The sequence below is a fragment of the Diabrotica undecimpunctata genome, chromosome 7, assembly GCF_040954645.1.
Source record: "Diabrotica undecimpunctata isolate CICGRU chromosome 7, icDiaUnde3, whole genome shotgun sequence".
Lineage (NCBI taxonomy): Eukaryota > Metazoa > Arthropoda > Insecta > Coleoptera > Chrysomelidae > Diabrotica > Diabrotica undecimpunctata.
In genome coordinates this window covers 5558696-5581840 of record NC_092809.1, presented here as the reverse complement: position 1 = coordinate 5581840, position 23145 = coordinate 5558696, and the positions used below count along the sequence as shown (strand labels likewise).

Here is a 23145-nt window from a genome sequence, read left to right as displayed (position 1 = left end):
CTCCTTATTTAGACGTCGTAGTACCTTAGCATTGGTAATCCTTTGAACCAACTGAATTTTTAATATTCTTCTGTAACACCACATTTCAAACGCTTCTATTTTTCTTATGTGTTGTTTCTTCAATGTCCAAGCTTCCATTCCGTATAGTAAGATAGAAAATATGTAACATCTTAGAGCCCTCAATCTGAGATGCAACTGAAGGTCTCTGTTGGTAAGCATTGTCTTCATTTACACAAATGCTTGCCTTGCAGTTTCAATTCGGACTTTGATTTCTCTGCTTTAGTCATTTTTCTCATCAACCCAGGTTCCCAGATATTTATATGTCTCTACTTTTTCTATTTGGGTTTGCTCTATCATTAATCTTTCATTTCCATGTTGCGTTTTTGAGACAATCATAAATTTAGTTTTTCTCTTATTTATTTTTAGTCCGTATCTAATGCAATAATCGTTAATTCTATTTACCAATTCTTGTAGCGATTCCAGGGTGTCTGCCATTATAACGGTGTCATCAGCGAATCTTATGTTATTTACTATTCTTCCGTTTACAGAGATTCCATCACCCAGATCTGCTATCACTTCCTGGAATATGGCTTCACTGTACACGTTAAACAGTAATGGTGACAGAACACAGCCCTGTCTTACTCTTCTCTTTATATCTATATTTTCGGACTTTTGTTCTTCTATCTTTATATTGGCCTTTTGATTCCAATACAGATTGATAATGATTCGTAAGTCTCGTGTGTCTATATCTTTGTTTCTCAGTACTTCTATTAGTTTTTCATGTCGGACCCTGTCGAATGCCTTCTCGAAAAATTAACTAGGGTTGGTCAATTCTTCAAACTGCACTTGCCAAGAGTTGGGTACATTAGAACATGTGATTGTTTCGATTGTGCAAGCTTCCAGATTCTAAACCAATCGTTATAAAAAAATCTACAAACAGCAGAAGCTACTCTAAATACATATATTAAAAACAGATCACAAAGAGGGCCTAAACCTCCGAGGTGTTGAATCGGGTTTAGGTCTTAGCGCTGTGTAAAAAAATATAGTCATTTACATATAGTTAGTATTAGTTTTTAGTTTTATCATTTCGTATAACTCATTATTAGTATTTATTACAATATATTATAATGCATCTCAGCTAAAGCTAGGAAGTTGTACCTATGGAAATGATAATTTTAATAAAATTTTGAGCTGGCCAATTTGTCTAAACCAAGGTTATTAATCTAAACACATGCACATCTCCCACACTGACTTTATTTTCTTCTTCTTGTGCCCTGCTCGATTATCGTGCTTTGTCTATACTAATTTGATTAACGGTAGATCGGAAAAGGTTTACAACAAAGACTACAACCACGATATGTGATATTCGTGGTTCTTTCTAGTTGTTCTCCATAAGCTGTTACCACTTCTAGTTGTATTAGTGTTTTACTGACAATAATCATCTTTGTCTTTACCACACGTTGTGGTATTCCTATGAGTTTTATAAATTAAATTATAAAAACATTGTAAAACATTGTGAAAACATGAAGGAGAGACCTGAATTTTTGAATAGTTTTATTATTTCCCCCGGTAGTTCATCCGGCTTGTCGTTTTTCTGGTTTTTGCTTCATTAATTTTCTCTATAAGTTAATTTTTTAGATAATTTAGAAATTTTACTTAATTTTTCGTATTTTTTATCATCCAAGACCTACGAAGCACAAGAAATTTTGGCAGTCCAAGTATTCGGACGCTTTGTGTATATATGCATACATACTATACTATATTCATGTTTACTAAAGATGTTAGGGCAATAAATAACTTCAGGGGAAAAAAAAGTTAAAACGAATGTAAAATCTGTTATGTTTTTTCCATAAATTTTTGTACGATATTTATCCAATTGTTGTTACACCTCTGTCTGTAAATAATTTTTACCTTCAAAATATATTTTCGCTACCAAAAACTTACTTGTATACAGATAATCTTGGTAGCAAACATTTAAAAAGTGGTTTTACCTAACTAATAGAAATTTCTAAGTTATTTCCCACCAACTCCCTGGTAGGCATTGCAATTATAATTTGAATGTAGTAAGTAAGAAGTTAGAAACCAACCAGTTTGGACGCTTTATTTTTTTGTTTAGAATAATAACTCCCGCGTATGTGTATGTATTATCAGTATCAACTTGACACCAGCGTGGTCATTAATTGGTTTAGAGTAAAAACTCTCGCATATTTTACATAGATATTGTGTGTCTCGTTGATAGTTTAACAGCTACACGTTCGGCAAATGCTTATTGTTGGATTAAGTTTATTAAAACTAAAGAAAATATCCTTAGTTCATGTCCTAGTTAGTGACCTTAAAACTGTAGTGTTTTGTGCTTCGAGAACTTGTGTGAATCGAACAGTGAATCGGACGTTTAAATATAATAACTCTCCGAAAACACTTTGATTAGATCTTAATTTGGTTATAGTAACAAAGTTAGTCATTAAATTACATTTTTGTTAATGATTTTATTCTTTTATTCCCACGTTAGTGGATGGTCTGTCGAATTGTAATTGTGATTACATTCCTTATTATGCTCTAAATGGTAGTAAGATGGCTATCCTAATTTATTTTTTATCTTGCTACATTTTTGATGGTCGTCTTAAGCCAAATTTTAAACCAATAATATACAACTTTTATACATTATTTTTTTATAAATCTATATTGATACAACGCAATGGATCATCTACCCTTAAAAAAATGATCTTTGTACATTGTTCCTCTCTTTGTAGTATCAAAGTATCATCGTTATATACAGCTTTTTACTGGTACATATAACAAGGTTTTGTGCTGTTGGTTTAGTTCTTTGTTTAATTAAATTCTGCATTTAATTCGGTACATCGCCACAGAAGTTAAAAAAGTGAAGTATGCAAAGGAATTAAGTAAACACAGAGAGTTTCACATATAAAAATAAACATAAATTGTCTTTAAAAATATTCAAAGCTTTTGTCTATTACGAGGGGAGAAGTGTAGTAACTGGCTTGTTAAAAATGAACAAAGACTGCACAAATTTTTATTTTAATTTAACACGTTTACGACGCAATAAATTTGTCAGTTTACTGATGTTACCAGATCCCCGTATTGTCTTTTTATATCGGCTATTTGGTTTTGTTTGCCGATTTTAATGGTATGTCCAAGATATATAATAGTGGTCTCCATTTTCAAGACTAACGTTGTCAATAACAATATTAGTTTGTAAATTACTCATTATTTTTCTTTTCTGAATTACTCATTATTTTACGGGAGGTCTACGTTCAGCAGTGGACAAATATAGGCTAATTGATGATGATGATGCTTTATTTTCTGAAGGTTCATTTTAAGACCTAGTTTATTTGACTGCTGATTTAATTCCTTGAGCATTTACTCCAGTTCCTTGATATCTGTACTATATAATACTATGTCGTCCGCAAACCTCATATAACTCAGAGGTACACCATCAATGTTTAGACCTTTTTGCTTCCAGTCGAGCTGTTTGAATACATTTTCCAATGCTTTGGAAAAACGCTTTGGTGAAATAGTATTATCTTATCTAATAGCTTTACCAAGACGCATTTTTTCAGTTTTTTTCGTCTTCATTGATTTTGATATGGGATGTAGCCTGTTCATCAATGTTTTTAATAAGTGTAGTGTACCGTGAGTCTATTCGAATATCCCTCAGGGCTGACAAAAAGGACCAAGTTTCAATACTATCGAAAGCCTTGTGAAAGTCAATAAATGCCATATTTAGAGGTACACTATATTCTGTGGTTTTTTCTACCAGTGTTCTGATGGTTTGTAAGTGATCGTTAGTACCAAACCATTGTCTAAATCCCGCTTGTTCAACCGGTTGATATAAATCAAGTTTTTGTGTTATGCGGTTGGTTATTATTCTTGTTAGCAATTTGTATAAGTGAGACAACAAACTTAGAGGTCTGTAGTTTTCAATATTAGTAGTGTCTCCTTTCTTGTGTAAAAGTATTATTTCGGCGTTTTCCCACAGACTGGCTATTCTTTTGTTAGACACTTATTCAGCAAAACTTCCACAACCTCTACAACGATTTTGCTGCCCATTTTTAACATTTCAGACATTATACGATCCTCACCAGGAGCTATTTTATTTTTCATTTGCTGTAAGGCATGTCTAATTTCCGAAGAAGTTATTTAAGTGAGAGTTTCCGAGCCGACGTTTAGAATTATTCTATGGTCTGTTCCGGGTTCTGTATAGTAGATGTATACAGATTCCCATTGAACGTTTGCATTTCCTTGATTATTTGAGTTTTTTCCGTCACCGTATTCCTCTGTTGGTTTTTGATTTGAGTTATCTTTGATTTTCCTTTAGTTAATTTTAATTTCAATACTTTCATGTTTTTATTATTTTCGATGGTTTGCAATATTAGCCTTATACTCTGGTGATTCTTTTGATATTCTTCTTCTTTCTTCCATTAAATCCAGTGTTGTTTGTTTTAATTTCATTTTTCTCGGATTTTTATTTCACTTTGATATTCCTCTTGATTCATTTCGAGTGCTTCTATGTTTGGTAATTCATCCTGTGTTAATAATTTTTTTCTATCGAATTTCGTATTTACTTCTATTCGCACCCTAACTAATCGATGATTACTACCAGTGTTGACAAAATTTAATACAGTAATATCTTTAGCAATATTTTTAAGTTTGAGAGTATAAAGTCAATTTCATTTTTTACTTTGCCGTCTGGGCTGTGCCACGTCCATTTTGTCTGCATCTTTTTCTTGTAGAATGTGTTTAAGCAGAATAGTTTTTCTTTGCTGACGAAATTTGAGGGCATATCTCCTCTGTGATTTCTACTTCCCAGTCCAAAATTTCCAATATATTCGTTGTCGTTGTTATTTTCTTTTTTCCCAATTTTATCGTTGAAATCTCCCGTAATTATTACGTAATATGTTTCCTCTAAGTTTCTGGCTCTTGTAATGTCTTCATAAAGTTGTTTTTCCTCTTCAACATCTACAGAAGAAGTTGGTGCATAACAGTGGATTATTTGAATGCTGTATCTACGATTTAGTTTTATTACCAGATAGATAAACTATATTAGAAATCGCTTGGAATTTAGTACCCAAGTTTTCAATTCTCTTATTTTATTGGTACAAAGTGTGCCCTGATTTTGGTAGAGCCGTTTCTTCGCCTTTAAGCCTTGTCTCGCATAAGCCTACTATGTCCCATTTTATGGTCCTAAGTTCTTCTTGCAACTCTTCTAGATTATCTTCTGTCCTCATCGTTCTGATGTTATATGTTCCGATTTGCATTCTGTGTGTACTAAGCGAATTCTTGCCTTCCCCAGATTCCACGTGGCAGACCCTTTTCTGGGTGTGGGATTTGGCATAACATATTCTACCCACCTGGGGACTGTTTCCGTTCGTTTTAGTAGTCTTAATGTCTATATAGTTGAAAGGATGAGTAGCCTTAAAACACCACGCTGGCTAGACGGGTTGGTGAGTTTTATATCAGCCGCCCACTCTGGGTCAGACGCTGTTCGTAGTTGTCCATTCTGGATCAGACGCTACTGTTTTGATTCTATATTAACCCTATAAACGAGGGTTGCCACTTCAGCCATACGCACCGTCCGAAGCTTCGCTTCTCCGCCGTGGCTGCCGTTGTGGATTTCATCCGTAACTCTGGACAAGGGATCCTAAACAGATTTCCGTCCGGCGTATATATTATTTACATTTTAATTGTCTTCTCCGGTGTAATTAATAAACGTATGAAAATTTTGCAACTTGGTGCAAAATCCCATGTTTATTAATTTGTCCAACTATTGCGCAATATGGTGTAATATTGCGTAGTTGGCCGGTACGCTCTTATTGTGGCATTATCTTGAGGAGACAATGTCATTATGGTTTTATTAGAGGTGGAAATAAAACACATTCTTTCTAAGAAGAAAAAAACTCAGCTTCGGAGTCTTAGAAAGATTCAGAGCCCTTCGAGCAAAGTGCTCTAGGGAGCTACCCTACACGGGTAAAACCATGCGTTGACACTCACTGACTTGAGATCCGAAAATGTCCCATATTTAAAGATAAATTAACTTTTATATGAAACTTTTTCATTTCTCAACCAATTAAATTTAATTATATGTTCCAGAAGGAAGGGCGATGAACATCGAAGTGCGTGATTGGTGGCACTTGATGACATAATAAAAGTCCATGGTACGATTGTGCCTTCCTTGTCATTTAAGTAGGCAAAAACCACAATTTATTATTATTATTATTATTATATAACAAATAAGACAGAGGAGCGAGCTTCTATTATACCCAAAAAATAAAGAAAAATATCTTTTTAAAACTAATACTAATTATAAAGTTACAATCAAGTACATCATACCAAAATTCTGAAACAATAAATAAATACTGCGGTCCTAAAATAAGACAATCCTATAAATAAAAAAAAACGCTATCAAGTTTATTTTTAAAGATGTTAACACTAGTTACTGATATGGTGTCTTGATCCAAATTGTTCCAGATATTAAATATTCTATTTAGCAAGAAGTTCGCCCGGGACCTTGCAGAAGTTTGTTTCCTCTTTAATCGGTAACAATGACCTATAAATTTTTTGTCTTGATTCAAAGTGAATATGGTGTAAGGTTCTAAGAGTTTTAGACAAACGTGGGCACATTATTTCAGGAATAGTATCGTTAGGTTCATCTGTAAAAACCTGAGAAAAGAATAACGTTAAATATTTCGAAGATTTGTTATTCGAAGAACATAAAGATTCGTTAGCTTTCTGAAGTATTGGTATGTGCGAATATACCGATTAACCTTTTTAATATTACCATTAATATTTAAAAACTGTTTTCCAAAAAAAAAAACGTCTGAAAACAAAGATTTTTATTAATGAGGCACAAATAATCTACCAAAAGTTAAATAAATAATTTCTCTATCATTAATTTTCTTGGGAAGATATTAACATATTTAACATATACAACTAATTATTATTATATCTTAATTAATATTGTAAGCTCATAACTTATTTAAATTTTATTTTTACCCCTGTAAAATCTTCAAGCATACAACAGCAAATAACCCTTAGGCCGGTTGGTCTCTAAAATTGTATGAAAATGTAATATGGCTTAGATACATAACGCTGAAACAAAATAACAACTGACTAAGCTTGCAGTAGAGTATAAAAATAAATAAAATGAAAGCTAAAGAAACCTTTTCTAACAAAGGCAGGATTTATTTCAAAAGTAATACTGCAAAACTAAAACATAATTATCTAAAGTGAATTCTGTAGAACAGCCAAACGGATCATGTTTGCTGAAGATGCTTCAAGTAATATGCCGAATATTGTGCAAATATTTTGCGAATTCACGTAAATAATTTAATCAGGATAGAATTTTAGGCAAATACTAGTATATATAACTTTTAAAATTGTTTTATTTTTTAAAAATAAAACTAATATGTGCGCAATAAAATAACAAACAAGTGAATATGTATAAGCGGGCGACGTCATCCTAATACACCACTTACACACCTAATACACCACAATAATCTTTAGGTGTAACCAGTCGTGTCAAGAAGGTACCTGGCACAGGAGACAAAATGTGCAAAAGCGATGCTCAAAGGAAGGGACGAGGTGACACTGCTTGCTCGATCCTTTTTAAATTTCGGGAAGTGTTTCTTTTCACCAAAGGCGAGTCGAGGTCGAGACGGTCTAAAATAGCATGAGCGGTAAATAAGCAGAATGTAGAATGTTATACATAAAAGCATTCAAATATAACGCCGGGCCGCGCCGAGCGTGACCGGGAGAGGCCGAGTCGTTTCGAGCAGTCCTACCAACCGTCAATTCCAGGGTTTTATGTTAAGTAGAGTCATATTGCGCAAGATATTGTCTTATATATTATAAAGTGATTATGGATTCAAGGAAACTTAAAGTGATTGATTACTCGTATTTCACTCAGGTTGTGCCTCAGCGTGAAACAGAGTCTATTGTTGAAGTGTTAATGAGTTGACCAAAATTGTTAACTAATGCCTCTATATCTAATGCAGCTTCAACTTCTTTAAGTTTAAGTGTAGAAAGAATAAGCAAAGGCATTACCGCAGAAGAATAAGAAAAGTTGCATATGGGATATCATAAAATCAATGGCAAGATAAGAAGGCGAGAACTATACAACTTATCATTTTCTGATGAGCCTCAAAGACCCCATTAACAACCTTTCTAAAGATTCACGAATGTTTCTGAAATATAAAATTATGAAAATTGTAATGAAGAAAATTGAGAAAAACCAGCAACTCAACAATGCCAGGCTGTTAACTTTCAATTACACTGACTATGTTTCACAACCCACTTCTATACTGACCAATTCCGGAGACGATTTAACTTAATAACTGATGACAGAATATAGGTTGAATATACATATATGCACAATATTTGAATAGGCCCCCATTTTTAAATACTATTTAGGTCAGTTCATGTAAATAATGGAGAAAAGATGACAATTTTGCTAGCCACTTACATAGGAAGCCCGCAAATATCTCTTTGGTGTGACCATCAAAGAGATGCTTACAATAGGTGTTCTATTATATTCTCAATGAATTTTAAAAACTGGTAATCATTGTTGGAATGCAATAATATTATTAAGTAGATACCTATACATATTCTGAAATAAATAATGCATCTGCTATTAGTCGTTTGATATCGATGTTAGTGTCGACAACGAAGCTCCTAAAATTATATTGAATTACAGAAAAAGTAGATAGTGGAAATTTTTTTTTTTTTTAATGGCTTTGGCTTGAAACCTTTAGCCACGTAATTACATATAGATATTAGTATCCATTCATACAGGATTGTACAAGGAGGACACTTTTCACGCTCAGGGATTCATCAGAGCGGCTTTATTGTAACAAACAAGACATAAACCACGGTTAGGTAGGTGGGCAACATATATGGTAAACATACAAAGGAAATATTCACGCATACGATCAATTTTATACTCATACCTTTAATTTAATTTTTGCAAGAAATATCATAATTATTTTAAAGATTTTTATATTGTCTTCACTTAATAGAAGATTTACGTTTAATGGTGTACTTAAACCCTCTTTTATAAATTCTTTTAGCAGCCACGTACTTGTATTACGATGTAGGGGGCAGTTGAAGAATATGTGATTTAAATCAGCTATACTAGTCCCACACTCACATCGGTCTGTTGGGAGAACTCCTATTTTGTGTAGATGTTTCGAAAAACATCCATGATTTACTTTTAATCTTAAGACAGTTGACACTGTGTTTCTGCTTAGTGTGACATATTTGTAAAATTGTTTTACATCTACTGTTGGCTGTAATTTGTATAAATTAGTGCCCCTGCTTTCACCAAACTGAATCCATTGTCTGTCCCATTTAAATTTAATATGTTGTTTAATATAAGCAAGTAGGTCACATGTGTTAAATTCTTCTATCGCCATATGTGGGTGCTGTAATGGATTTTTAGCTATAGAATCAGCAATAGTATTGCCAACAATATTTGAGTGTCCCTTAACCCATAGAAATTTAGTACCATATGGATCTGATAGTTTTAGTAACTGTTGAAAAATTTCTAATATGAATATATTGCTATTTATTGTGAATTTAAAGTTTTGCAAGGAGTGTAATACTGACAGTGAATCACTGCATATGACAATTTTGTTCCACTGGTTTTCACAGCACAATTCAAGGGCTTTGTATATAAAAAATGCTGGATTGATTATTTAAAATAAATGATTTTTTAATCTTCATTTTTGGTACAAAGTAAGCACTGGTTGTACATGTTGATGATTTTGACCCGTCTGTATAGATCACACTATGATCTGAATAGCCACTTAAGATTTCTTTAAGAGTAGTGTAGCAAAATTCATTTTGGTATTTAGGTATAATAATATTTGTAGCTAGAACACTTGTTAGATGTGGTATATCCAACGATTCCCAGATAACATTACAAGGGGAGTTTATTAACTTTAGTTCGTTGCAAGTTATAATTGCTCTTGCAAGTGGTGGAGAGTTTTTTTTAATGAAGTATGTAGATGTTAAATCAGCTGTATTTAATTAGATAGTGAAAATAAAATGTTCCAAAAACCATTATCTGCTACAGAACTGCATGATATTGCTAATAATTGATGGGGTTCTGATAATAAATAATCTCCTGAAGTAGGTGGTACTGAAAGTGAGTCTCAAATTGAAGATCATCTTTCGAAAGTAAGTAAAAAGGATGATCAGCAAGTAGTAAGAAGAATGTGTACCTAGAAGTACCCAGATTTCAGAGTCTGTAATTTTTGAAACTAAGAATGGAATAAAATAAAAGAGTCAACCACAACCAACAGTACCTATGCGATTCTTTGACATAATAAAAAGCAAAGTGCACAAAGTAATGTTAGCCCTTGGTCAAAGTGAAGATGATCCTGTTGATTCCTTTTGTTTGTTTGTGGACGAAAAAATCTTGAACGAAATAGTGAAGTGTACAAATAAAGAAGCCGAAAAATTCCTGTGGATAGAGAACTGGATATATTGCGACTCTGCAGAGCTATATGCCTTTATTGGACTACTACTAACTGTAAATCACCTGAGTGCCATCATCCACAATGTAGATATACTTTGGAGTAAGTTTTATGGACCTACTATATTTAAAGCTACCATGGGGTTACAACGATTCAAAAATTTGCTAAGCTTTGTTTGATTTGACCATAAGGACACGAGATCTGAAGGAAGAAGAAACGACAAATTAGCAGCAATACGAGATGTGTAAAATCAAGTCAATCAAAACTTTCAGAAATAATATTTACCAGGAAAAAACATAACGGTAGATGAGCAACTTGTTCCGTATCGAGGTAAGCGTCATTTCAAGCAGTATATGTCTTCAAAGCCAGATAAGTATGGCATAAAAATATGGTGGGCCTGTAATTCGGAAACATATTACCCTTTAGATGGAATACCTATCATCCAGCCTCAAGAGTCCACTGCTGAACATAGGCCTCTTCCTCATGTTTCCAACCCCGTCTATCTTAAGCCGCTCTCATCCAGTTTTTATTAAGTCTTCTTAAATCGTCAGTCCATTTTGTAGGTGGTCGACCGACGCTTCTCTTGTCTTCCCTTGGCCTCCATTCCAATAACCTCTTTGTCCATCGCTCATCTGTCATTCTGGCTATGTGTCCTGCCCATCTCCATTTTAGTCTGGCTATCTTCTCGATGATGTCAGTCACTCCGGTCTTCTCCTGATGTCTTCGTTGGTTATTCTGTCTCGCAGAGTTATTCCTAACATAGACCGCTTCATTCTTCTCTGCGTGACTCTCAGTTTGGTAGCTGCTGCTTTTGTTAAGGTAAGTGTTTCTGCTCCGTACGTCAAGACTGGGAGGACGCACTTATCAAATACCTTTCTCTTTAGGCATGTGGGCAGCTCACTTTTAAAAGTTTCTCTCAGTTTTCCAAATGCTGCCCTCCCAAGGCCGATTCTTCTCTTCAGTTCATGAGTCTGGTTATCCCTGCCAATCATAATTTCATGTCCCAGGTATTTATATCTATCTACGAGTTCTATTTCTTTCACACCAATACTGATGTTCTGGTTGGGTACCAAATTGGTCATGATTTTTGTTTGTGGAAAACCATATACAGGAAAAACGGAAATACAGTAGCCAAAGGTTTTGCATCTCAAGTTGTAAAGCAACTCGTTGAGCTTTATTATAATTCCAAGAGGAATGTGACTTGCAATAACTATTTCACTGATTTTGCTTTTGCACATGAATTACTGGAAAATTCACTAACTCTTGTGGGCACAGTGGAAAAAATAAAAAATTTGTTCTTCGGGAATTTCTACCAAACAAGAACCGTTTAGAGAAATCTACAATTTTCGGATTGATTCCAAAATCATCTCTTGTTTCTTAAGTTCCGAAAAAACAAAGAAGTGTCCTAGTCTTGTCTATCATGCATCACAATGCTTACTATACAAAAGCGAAGATTGTTTTTTACAACGACAGCAGAACAACTAGTGTTGCCTTAAATTTTGAGAAAAAAATCAAGGGGACTACAATAGGAAACAAAACAGTGTATTGAAAAATGCTAACAGGAAGTTGAACCACACAATAAAAACAAAAAACTAAAAAAACCAAAAGTTTTACCAAGGAAAAGGTAAAGGAAAAGGAAAAGGAAAAGGACAGGAAACAAAAACAAATTTCTGAAATATGCAGTAGGAATGTGTCTAACGATCACTGTATAATTAAAAAAGTTTATGTGTGTGTAAAAAGTATTGCAATAAAGAAAAATAAATAATTAATCTATGGTTTTTTTTTATTTTTATAGTTTTTTTTTTAACCTAATAGTTAATAATATTTTAATTTGTCATATAAATTGGCTATTCTATAGTGTATTTTTATGTATGAGAGAGTAATAAAACAATAAATTATGTATGCAAATCCCTAAACTGTTGATACGGGTGACTCAATGAAAAACAGATATTTGTCAACAAGTTTACAGAAGTATATAGGAAAACAATTTTAAATTGACTATGACCTCCAGGTATAAAGGTTGGAGCAGAATAGAATACAATAGTTGTGAGGCTTACTAATCCCTAAATAAGGTTGCCAGTGTCGGAGTGATGGAGGTTAACAGGTACTAATGAATTTGCAAGAAATGTAAGATGTTTATTTTATTGGTTATATATAACCAATAAAAGTTTAATAAGTACCTACCTATTTGCAAAATAAAGTTTAATTCTTTAGATAAAATAAAACGTTTTATTTTATCTGAAATGAGTGCATTCCACGAAGTAAGGGTTTCAACAATCAAACATTCAATTCTTTAATTCCAGGAATCTACGACAGTAATTGACTAGATAATTACCTTCTAAACTTATTCCACAGAAAATGTGATGGTGGGTTTTTCCATTTTGTAGGAAGGTCCAAGTGGCGTATTCAAAATTCTTAACAGTTCACTAAAAGTAGGTACTTCAGTTGCAAGGTGCAGTTTATTGTGTATACTAGTGTTATGGAAAATTTGGAAGTGCCGTGTAAACGCCGAAAAATTGGTCCTTTAACAGTTAATGAAAAAACATTAATATTTAATTGTTTTAAATCATTTACAGACAAACGTTTATGTGAAAGTGTTGATGAGACCGTTGAGTTAGTTAGCAGTACACTTGGTGTTGGGAAATCTACGATTTACAGAGTTATTAAAGAAGAGAAATGTGGTAGTTTTTAAATGCCACGTAATGCTCCAGGGAAACCAAAATTTCAAATAGAATATCATTTTAAAGAAGGACTTCGACGGAAAGTGCATGAATTCTTCTTTAGACAAGAATTTCCAACATTGGATAAAGTTCTTGTCTCAGTTCGAGATGATAAGGGTTACCCAGAAATGAGTCGAAGTACGTTATGGAAACTTTTAAAAGAAATAGGCTTCCGCTGGAAAAAGAATCCCAGAAAGTCTATTTTATTAGAAAGAAGCAATATTGTCATATGGAGAAGACATTTTCTAAGAACCATAAAGGAAATAACTAACCAAAAAAGAAAAATATTTTATTTTGATGAAACATGGATCAACGAGGGTCATACACCAAATAAATTTTGGCAGGATGAAACTGTTACAAGTCAAAGGCACGCTTTTGTAAATAACTTATCTACTGGTTTAAACCCACCATCAGGAAAGAGACGCAGGCTGATAATAGTACACATTGGCAGTTTAGACGGTTTTGTTGAAGGTGGTTTATTAACTTTTGAATCAACTCGTACCGGTGACTACCATGAAGACATGAACGCTGATGTCTTTCAAGAATGGTTCGAACAAATGATAGATCTTCTTCCTAAGAACTGTGTAATAGTAATGGATAATGCAAGTTATCACTCCAGACTTATAGAAGGACTGCCCACAACCAAGTGGTTAAAAAAAGACTTGCAGAATTGGCTGAGTTCAAAAAATATTACGTACCATCCCGGATCTATAAGAAAGGAACTTTATTCGTTGTGTGTTCTTCATAAAGAAAAATTTAAAAAATACAAAATTGATGAAATTGCCAAAAATCGTGGAATGACAGTACTTAGATCCCCACCATATCATTGTGAATTAAACCCGATTGAACTGGTATGGGCACAGATAAAGAGTGAAGTTTCAAGAAAAAATACCACTTTTAAAATTCATGATGTTAAACAGTTGTTTTTGGAGGCCGTAAATAATTTAAAACCTGAAAACTGGGAAAAGGCAGTAAATCACACTATTAAAGAAGAGGAAAAAATGTGGAAGCTGGACAATATTGCTGATAAAATGATCGAGCCAGTTATTATAAATCTTGGTTCTGAAAGTTCATCTTCTGAATCTGATTTGGATTTGTAACAAGTAGCTGTAAGTTTTATATTAATATTTTTATTCATCTATTTAACATACCTTAGACGGTTTTAAAAACTCTTTTTCTCTTTTGTAATTTTTAAAAATTAAAAAAAATGTGAATTTTTTAAAACCCTTTTTAATGTAGGCCAGTCAGTTCTAATATAGTGTGTGATAAAAGAGGTCACTTTTGTTTACATACACATAACACTTTATAACACTGAAATAATTCATTTATTTTTTACAATTATTCATAGTAATTTTTCAATTAATCTTGAGCACGCCCATGGAGTGGTCGGAGCTACCAGTTAAAATTATGCTAATTACTCTCTCGTTCATAAAAATAAACTATAGTTGGGAATAAGCTAATATTGTGGTTTAGTCCCAACTAAAATAGTTAACTGATATGACAAAGTATTAATTTGTAAAAGTGAAATAATAATATTCTTTTGACTTGTTTTTGTGGGTACTTTATAAATGAGCTGCTAATTACCATAATCTTTTCTCAGAAGGGTTTTCACACAACAATGAAAGGCAACAACACTGTGATCTTCTTTAAATAAAATGGCCTGGTAGATTTACAAAAGTTTTTATTTATTTATTAACTTAAGTCTTTATTTGGCTCCAATTGTTTATTACTTGTGAATAAATATTTTTTCTACAAAATTTTTCTTGTATTTCATTATTTTGTGTAAATACTTCAGGTAGATATCACCCCCGACGTAAACCGCATACTATAGTAGCACCTTTTTTTAATCTAGACAATTTAAATTTAACTTTAATAAAAAATCAAAAAAGAATGTTGAAAATATATGGGTAAATATGAATAGAACATTCAAGAACAGTGGTGGGCCCAATGGACCCGAGTTGTCCGGTTACGTAAGTAAAATGTGTTGCCCGGATAAGGATTAATTACGAATTCGTTTTGTTTATTTTAAGTTTATTGTACACAAAAATTAAGCTTTGTTTATTTATTGAGACAATAAGTCTGCGGGGTCAGCTAGTAATAAATTAAAATATTTTCACCCTATTTTATGTATGACTCAGTTTACATATTAAATTAATATCTATTTATAAGAGGCACAATCTAAAGCAAAATCCAATTGCAATATTTTCCAATTCCAGAGTATACAAGAAGCCATTTAAATGTAACCGCCAAAAACAAACTTAATAAATATTTGATCGAGCAAAAATTCAACGTAAAATCCATTTAAGAGATAAAACAGTAGTTTCCAGGGATTGGAAAAAATGAACAAATATTGACAATGAGATGGAAAATGCTGAAACTTCAAGGAAACTCTATTTACTTTTGAACAACTTCATGCAGTGATTAATAAAGTTGGTAAAAAGAAGTTTTAAAATTAAAAAGAGTCTGAGATTGCTCATTTCTTATTCAATAGGTACATAAGACGTTCTGTTAATCTGATTACTTGTTTTAGTGTGTATACAAAAGTACGAGTGAGTCTCCGCAAACATTTCGTTTCTTGTCTACTAATCAATTGTGATAAAAGATCATTACATATAAAATAATTTACAAAAGATTTTGGTTGAATTATCTAATACCTTAAACGTAACATATGGCACAAGTTATATTGTTGTCTAAAAAAAAAGGATACAAATGTAAAAACCATAAATGTACTACTCTATTGAAAATAATATGTAAAATATACTCCACAATTATTATTAAATAAATTTAAAATATTAAAGAAGCCGTAATATGAGAAGAACACTTTGTTATTATTAAAAAGTTATCTAAAATCAAAAAGAATTTAACCTGGTAATGATAAGACTACCAAAGAGAATTGAAGTACTTTTATAAAAATAATAACTCAATCAACCATGGAAGCTTATCGGCTATGCTTCGCCTAGCTCAGTGTCTCAAGTGTGAATTCGTCTTGTCTTAAACTAGGAATTAAACAATGAACTCTTAGCTGGTAGCAAATAAAACAATTATTTAACTAATCATGTTTATTTAACACATAAAACAAACAAAATAATGATATTTTGCACAAGCAAACCCTCCCTATTGCTTTACAATAAACAAATTCAAAATTGATACTTATGGCTTCATGTGGTTGACAGGGCAAGTTGTTGATGATTCTTGATGGTGGTTGGATAGATTTTTTCTCAATGAGCAGATTTAAAGTTGATGGATTGCGTTGTAGTTTTAAGCACAATTCATTGATATAAATTTCATCTCCGTATGGGGATTATATCTCCAACATCAAAGGGGTTAACTTCATTGCCAATTATTTTACAAAATCACATAAACAAATAGCAGATGGCAAGGATAAAGTGAAATAAAATTAATATTAAAATTAGTTAAGTTTTGTAAGATGTCTACATACATAAAATCGAAAACGTGGCTTTAAAAGAAGTGAGGTTATAAATATTGAAAATACTATCAGAATTATAAAATATAGGTTACAATGAAAACACTCATCCCAAGAGATTTCTGCAGACCATAAAATGAACGGTATAATAATTTTTACCTTCTTTTATAAATATCAACTACATACAAAAAAGAATATCCCGCCACGTTAGAAAAGCTGATTGACTGAAATAAGTGGGAGACAAAAGTTGTGACTACAATAAAGTAAATCACAAATGCCGTAGAACATATATAGAACACATGTCTGGTGGAATTAGCTCTTTTGTTAACCTAGAATAGAATATATAGTCTACCGGACAGAAAGAGAGAGGGCGCCAACTATTTTTTGAAGAACGTTTGACGTTTATAACGTTACATCCTAAACATTTATATCACATCGACCGGGATAATAAACACAAACTATTTTTGAATTATAAAAAAAAACATAAAAAAATATATACTCGTATATATAAGTTATGGATAAAAGCTTCTTATCTTCACATAGATAAGCACATTTCGATGGCCCAGAGGAACAGAAAACGATTTATTAAATCGTTTTCGTTCTTCGCCATCACAAAAGGTGGCATCTCTGTACGCTAACTACTAGAGTGGAAAGTATTTTGGAGACATTAGTTAAAACTTCCCAGTTTGAATTTGTATCAGCCCAAATCGACTGAAGAGGTGGGGACTTTACCGAAGTAACAGTTATGCTGCTCTATTTATACCGATTCAAACGCGAAAGATTTGACTAATATGTGCTTCAACGCCATAATATTTGGTCTTTAATTCATTTTTAATTCAAAAAATTATATTAAAATCACCAGGCTTTCGGTTAAAACCACGTCGATTGGCCCAGCTTTTGACATTTTCTCTGATGTCTTCTTCATGGCTTCCAGAGTCTCAGTATTCTTAGATTCCAGAAACTGCACTGAATACTATTCACTGCACTGCTGATACTATTACCACAGTATATATGAGGAGTAGATTTTCTAAATGCATTCTGTCCATTTTTTGAAATTTTGGCAAATAGAGAAAAACTGCTATGCGTTTGGCAAGATATTAAACGAAAAACTAATATACCTAACATGAGGATGAAAAATCCTTCAAATATTATACCTATATGCTAAAAATCTGGGATTGATAATATCCAAAAAATAAAATAACAACTGTTGGACAAACTGGATTTAAATTGTCATCTTGGAATAAAACGCACTTTGATTGTCCACACAAAGTAGTACGACTGACTTTTGGTAGTAACAATGAAGAAATACTCAAGTAGCTTTATAAAAATAGTATTTTTGTACTATTGAATAAAAAATGAATACAACAATAATGGCGTTTTTCATGTTATAAAGGTCTCTATGGTCATGATCATTGCAATCGCAGCTATCAGCTCCTTCGATAACGTCATCATCCTCAGTTTCGCCGAGGTTAGCTTGATTGTCATTTTTCTCAACAGAATAAGAGAGAATTGGTTGTATCCATGTTAGCTCAGGATTGTTGACCTAATTTTTCCTTGATAGTTCCACTAGTCTCTCTTTGTTAACCATTTTCAATATTTCCATTACCACTCCTAAATGTAAGTCTCTCCCAATTGCTTCCATCTTTTTCTATCTTGCTCCAATCTAATCCACTATTTTCCTGTCACTGCTCTTATGTCGTCTACCCATCTGTTTTGAGGTCTTCCCATGTTTCTTGTTGTCGTCCTTGGTCTCCATTCTAGAATTCTCTGTGTCCACCTGTTGTCATTATATCGGGCTACGTGACCTGCCTAGCACCATTTTATTTTTGTAATTTTTTCCCCAATATCCCTAATCTTTGTAGTAGTTCCACTAGTAGTTTTGAAATACTTTGGAGTTTTTTTGGTTTAATTTCGTTTTGAAGTTCTACAGCAGGTAAATGTAAATTAAAAAACTTCTTTTCACCTTTGTGATCTCTTAGCAATAAATTGGTTTATTGCGCAGTTTTTATATCGTAAACAATCCAGTCCCCACCAAGTTGGTTAACTTCTACCTCCTGGACGTAAATGTCATAATATTGTATAGGTATTTTTATTGTACTGTAGGATCGTGTCATTTTTTCTAGTTGCCTAAAAACACGGTGAACTGGCAAATATCAATGTCCGAGTACAGGAAAAATAAGTACCACAGATTTAATATTTTGTGAGGCATCTTTGTACATCCATAGCTTAAGCATATGCATCATGTGAGCATTTTTATTCTGCCGCACATAACCATCTGCGAATAGTGTTAACTGTTTTATATCTGATTTAAATTCAGATTTATTAAGTATATCACGTAAAGCAAAACTTGTTCTTGCAGATCCCATTTTTGCTTCTTGTTTTATCCAGGTGTAACTTTTTAATATCCATCTCGGTTACACAAAAACAATAAAAAGGAGCATTTTAAGCTAAGCGTAAAATGCATCTTAAATTGACACTTTCGGTAAGACTTACACCTGCTGAAGGTCAAAACAGTAGGAAAAAGTGTGCTCCGGTTTTTCATTCATTAGTTTAAAAAATTGTTTGGCCCATATTTTATGTACACGTAGAGAAGTTCTTAGTCCTAATACAAACGCCACATACGTCAGTAGCAGGACTTCCAAATGCGATATTAAATGACTATTAAAGATCCTTCTAAAATACTTGTAATTTACTTTTAAATTCTTAACAGTACTCTGATTGTACAGATTCCATAAAATAGTAATACTGCTTTCAGATGATAGATAAATACGCCGAGATTGACCACACGCATAATGAATTTCATGTCCTTTCAAATGGGCTATAAATTTTTTCACAGCTTCAAATTTATTAAGATTCCTGAAGGACCATGTGCCCCCTCCAGGCTTCTCAACAATACCACTACCAGATTACATTTTTCGAGGACCCTTAAGCTAGCGAGGAACACATGAGCGGAATCCAATTTAACCTACGTAATATTTTTTCACCAATTTTTCACTAATTTATTACCACCATAATAATTTTTCACCACCAAACCAACCTTAAGGGGAGCGATTCTGCTGGCTTATGGTTCAAGCTCGAGAAATAGTATTTACGCGTCTCTTCTTTTGCGCTTTTGAGAAGTAAGATATCTTTTTCGTTTTTTGCTACCACGATCCGTATTACCAACTACATGATCTCCTGTCACAACTACATCCATTATTTTATATTATTTGGTTAAAAAGCTGATAAACAAACGCACATAAAGCAAACTTAACAGTTTAGATACCAACTATGAAACAACCGCTAATGACAAACTTCGATTAGTTCGTCTTCCGTCATTGGACATACATCACATAGAAAGTCCAAGTTATTTCTTTCATTTAATTTGCAGACAACAACGTGTTTCTTAGTATAAAATGGTAGCTCTATACATATAGTTTGCTTATACATATGTAGGTCTATTAAAGTTCTTTTATTATTTAAAGAGGAACCAACGTTAGAATAAAAGTCCGCGATCCATACGAGAAGTCTTTATTACATAAAATATTGATGTCATTTACAGGTACACAAGATAAATAAACTGTAATGATGTCATTTACAGGTACACAAGATTACGGATAATTGTCTGCGAATTAAAATATCGAACACCCCCGTCATTAATTGATTTGTCTTTCGTCTTTTTCGGCGTGCACGATAATTTACGTCTATTCAGTTCAAGCGACAAATATCGAATCCTCTTTAGCTCAAGAATGTGTGATCTCATCTACATATTAACCGTCCCCTTCACCCCTGAATGGCGTCTGGTTTATAGCGACTTAAGCATATGGTTTAAGTGGTATCTTGCAGTGGCGGAACTAACGAATAAAACTATGCTAAATACTTATACTAAGAAATATTTCGTATACATGTATTCACTATAACGTAATTACACAATTAAAAAATTATTGCCTTTTTTTAAGTTTGCTAATTATTGTTATTTTGTTATAGACTTCCATTTCCGTACCGCCATTGGGACCAAGAGTATCCATTGTAAGTGAAACGTATACCGAAGATTTTAAAGAAAATGACATTCAAAACATTCCAGTACCAGTTACAGTATGTCTAACGATTATGGTTGGGTAGGTACAAAGAACAACAAAGAATAGTTAATGTTTTTAAATTTGTTGTTTAATAAAGTTGATTAGTATAAGATAATTTGAATAAATGTAGTTCTCCCATCTTTTATTGAACATTTAATTTATTTAAATTTTTATGCGAAATTGGTTATTCATTTAATCCTGTGTTATTATTGTGATTGTGCTTGAAATTTACCCCCAAAACAACATTCTTCTTACAAAATCAAATAATTCATTATGTAAAGTCAGAGTTTATACTCTCTACATTAAATGTGTATTACTAAAGAAAAATAAAAAACATTATAAGCTTAAAACACGAGAACTGCTTATGAAGCAGGCACCCTAAAACATATAGTGTCAGTGATGACACATGGAAGTGGATATCCTAGTAATGCAAGAAATGAAACAAAATAAGACTGGTGTAATAATGAAAAACAACTACAGCTTTTCCAGTAGTAGTTGTCAAGACCAAATGTTGGGAACAGGTTATATAATAAGTTACTGGTTAAAATGTGCGATAGTGGAGTTTCGAGCCAATATCTAAACGGATTTGTAGGTATCTAAACGAATTATAAGTATTTACTTTTATCACAAGAAAATCCACAAAGAAATATGGATCGCTTTAGATGGTAGAAGACCACGTCCTGGTGGAAAGCAAGCACGCGAAATTAACAAGAGATGTTAGAAGTTATAAAGGAGCAGACGCAGATTCCGATTATATACTAATGATAACAAAATTAAAAGAAACTAACTCAAAGGTTAGAAAACAGAGAATATTTTATAAAAAATATAACGTCGCCAAACTAAGGAACAAAGACACCCCTGGCAACTTCCAGGCAGACGTGACAGCAAAACTACTTCAAAGCGAAAATCAAGGCGACATCAAAATGGAGTGCGGAATAAAGGAAGCAGATCAAAAGCGGTTAGGTCAAGTAAAAAAGGGGAGAGATAAAGAATGGATATAGAAGACACGCAAAAAAGTGTCTAACAGAAAGAAAAGGGAGCTATGGATGAAAAACTTCAAGAAATTGAAGAACATTGCATTAATAAAAACAACGATTACAGGAATAAAGAAGGGCATATAATAGAATATAAACAGGAAAAGCTAGAGAGATGGCAAGAGGATTTCAGAGAGCTGCTTGATTAAAAACCAGATGGAAATGATGAGGATCAAGTAGAAATGGTGGAGGAAGTCAATGAAACGGCGGAAACAATGAAGACTTCCGCCATAGAAGAAATAAAAGAAATCATAATATGACATGAAAAACAATAAAAGTGAAAGCAGCAATAGTATTCCTGCAGAAATAATCCAACAAGAGAACGAAGCACTTAAAATGAGGGTATGTAGCCTGCTGAGAAAAATCTGGGAGCAAAAGGAAATGTATAAAGTGTGGAGAGAGGCAATAGTATGTGTCATGTATAAGAAGGAAGATAAAGCAGTATGCAAAAACTGCAGAAGTATCACTCTTCTAGATATAACGTATAAGGTATTCGCCAGAGTCATTATAAGTAGACTGGAAAAGCACTCAAACTAGCAGGTTTGTGAATACCAGGGAGGATTTAACAAGATTTAGTAAGGGCAAATCCACCATAGATCAAATATTTGTAATAAAAATGATTCAGAGTAGTGCGTACGAATAATAGCTAAAGATAAAACTCTTTTTTGTAGATTTCAAATAAGCTTACAATTCTGTAATAAGATGACATCTGTACCATGTCCTAACAGTACTTGGAATTTCTAAAAAGATGATCAGACTCCCAGAAATGATAATGAAGACCGACAATAAAGCAAAGATATAAAAAAGCTTAACAGAAAAATGTGAACTACGAAGGGGAAGTAAAGTAGATAGATCTGCTGTCCACAATACTCTTCAATGTCTTGCTAGAGGCAATAATGAGAGAGAGGAAAGTACAAACGAAGGGTATGATTTATGTCAACAGAAACTAGGTCCTGGCCTTTGCGGACGATGTAGTGTTAATGACAAGAACTGAAGAGGAACTAATAAGAATTTTCAAATTCTTTGAAGTAAAGGATAAGCAATATGGACTGATTATTAATAAGGTAACAGAGTTTTAGTATCCAGGAGTAACCCTAAAAAGACGGTGAGGTTCTAGTCTACACAAACTAGGACTCTCTACAAACTACCAAGCGCAAAAAAATCCCCAGACAGGTAAAATTGAGACTATACTGAACAGTGATCCACCCTACGCTCCTGTACAGAAGCAAAACATGGGTTATGAACAAAAATCAAGAAAATATGCTGAACATCTAAAAAAGGAGTATTATAAGAAATATGTTCGAGAAAGTAAAAGACTATACGGATATTTGGAGAATACGAACAAATGCAGTGATTGAAGAACAATACGGTAAACCAGAAATAAGCCAGATCGTCATTACAAAGAGTCTTAGACCA

At 33.0% G+C, this 23145-nt stretch overlaps 1 protein-coding gene across 2 annotated transcripts in view; it reads left to right on the top strand.

Annotated features, from left to right (window-relative positions):
• The window catches only part of sand (potassium two pore domain channel sandman), a 270481-nt gene that overhangs the window by 206377 nt on the left and 40959 nt on the right, over window positions 1-23145 (top strand). For both annotated transcript variants that reach the window (XR_011951349.1, XM_072536621.1), the window contains exon 6: window positions 20604-20734. Coding sequence is in view for 1 of the 2 variants with exons in the window: in XM_072536621.1 (XP_072392722.1) it covers window positions 20604-20734 (131 nt within the window). In the remaining variant the exon portion in view is untranslated. The remainder of the gene's footprint in view (window positions 1-20603; window positions 20735-23145) is intronic.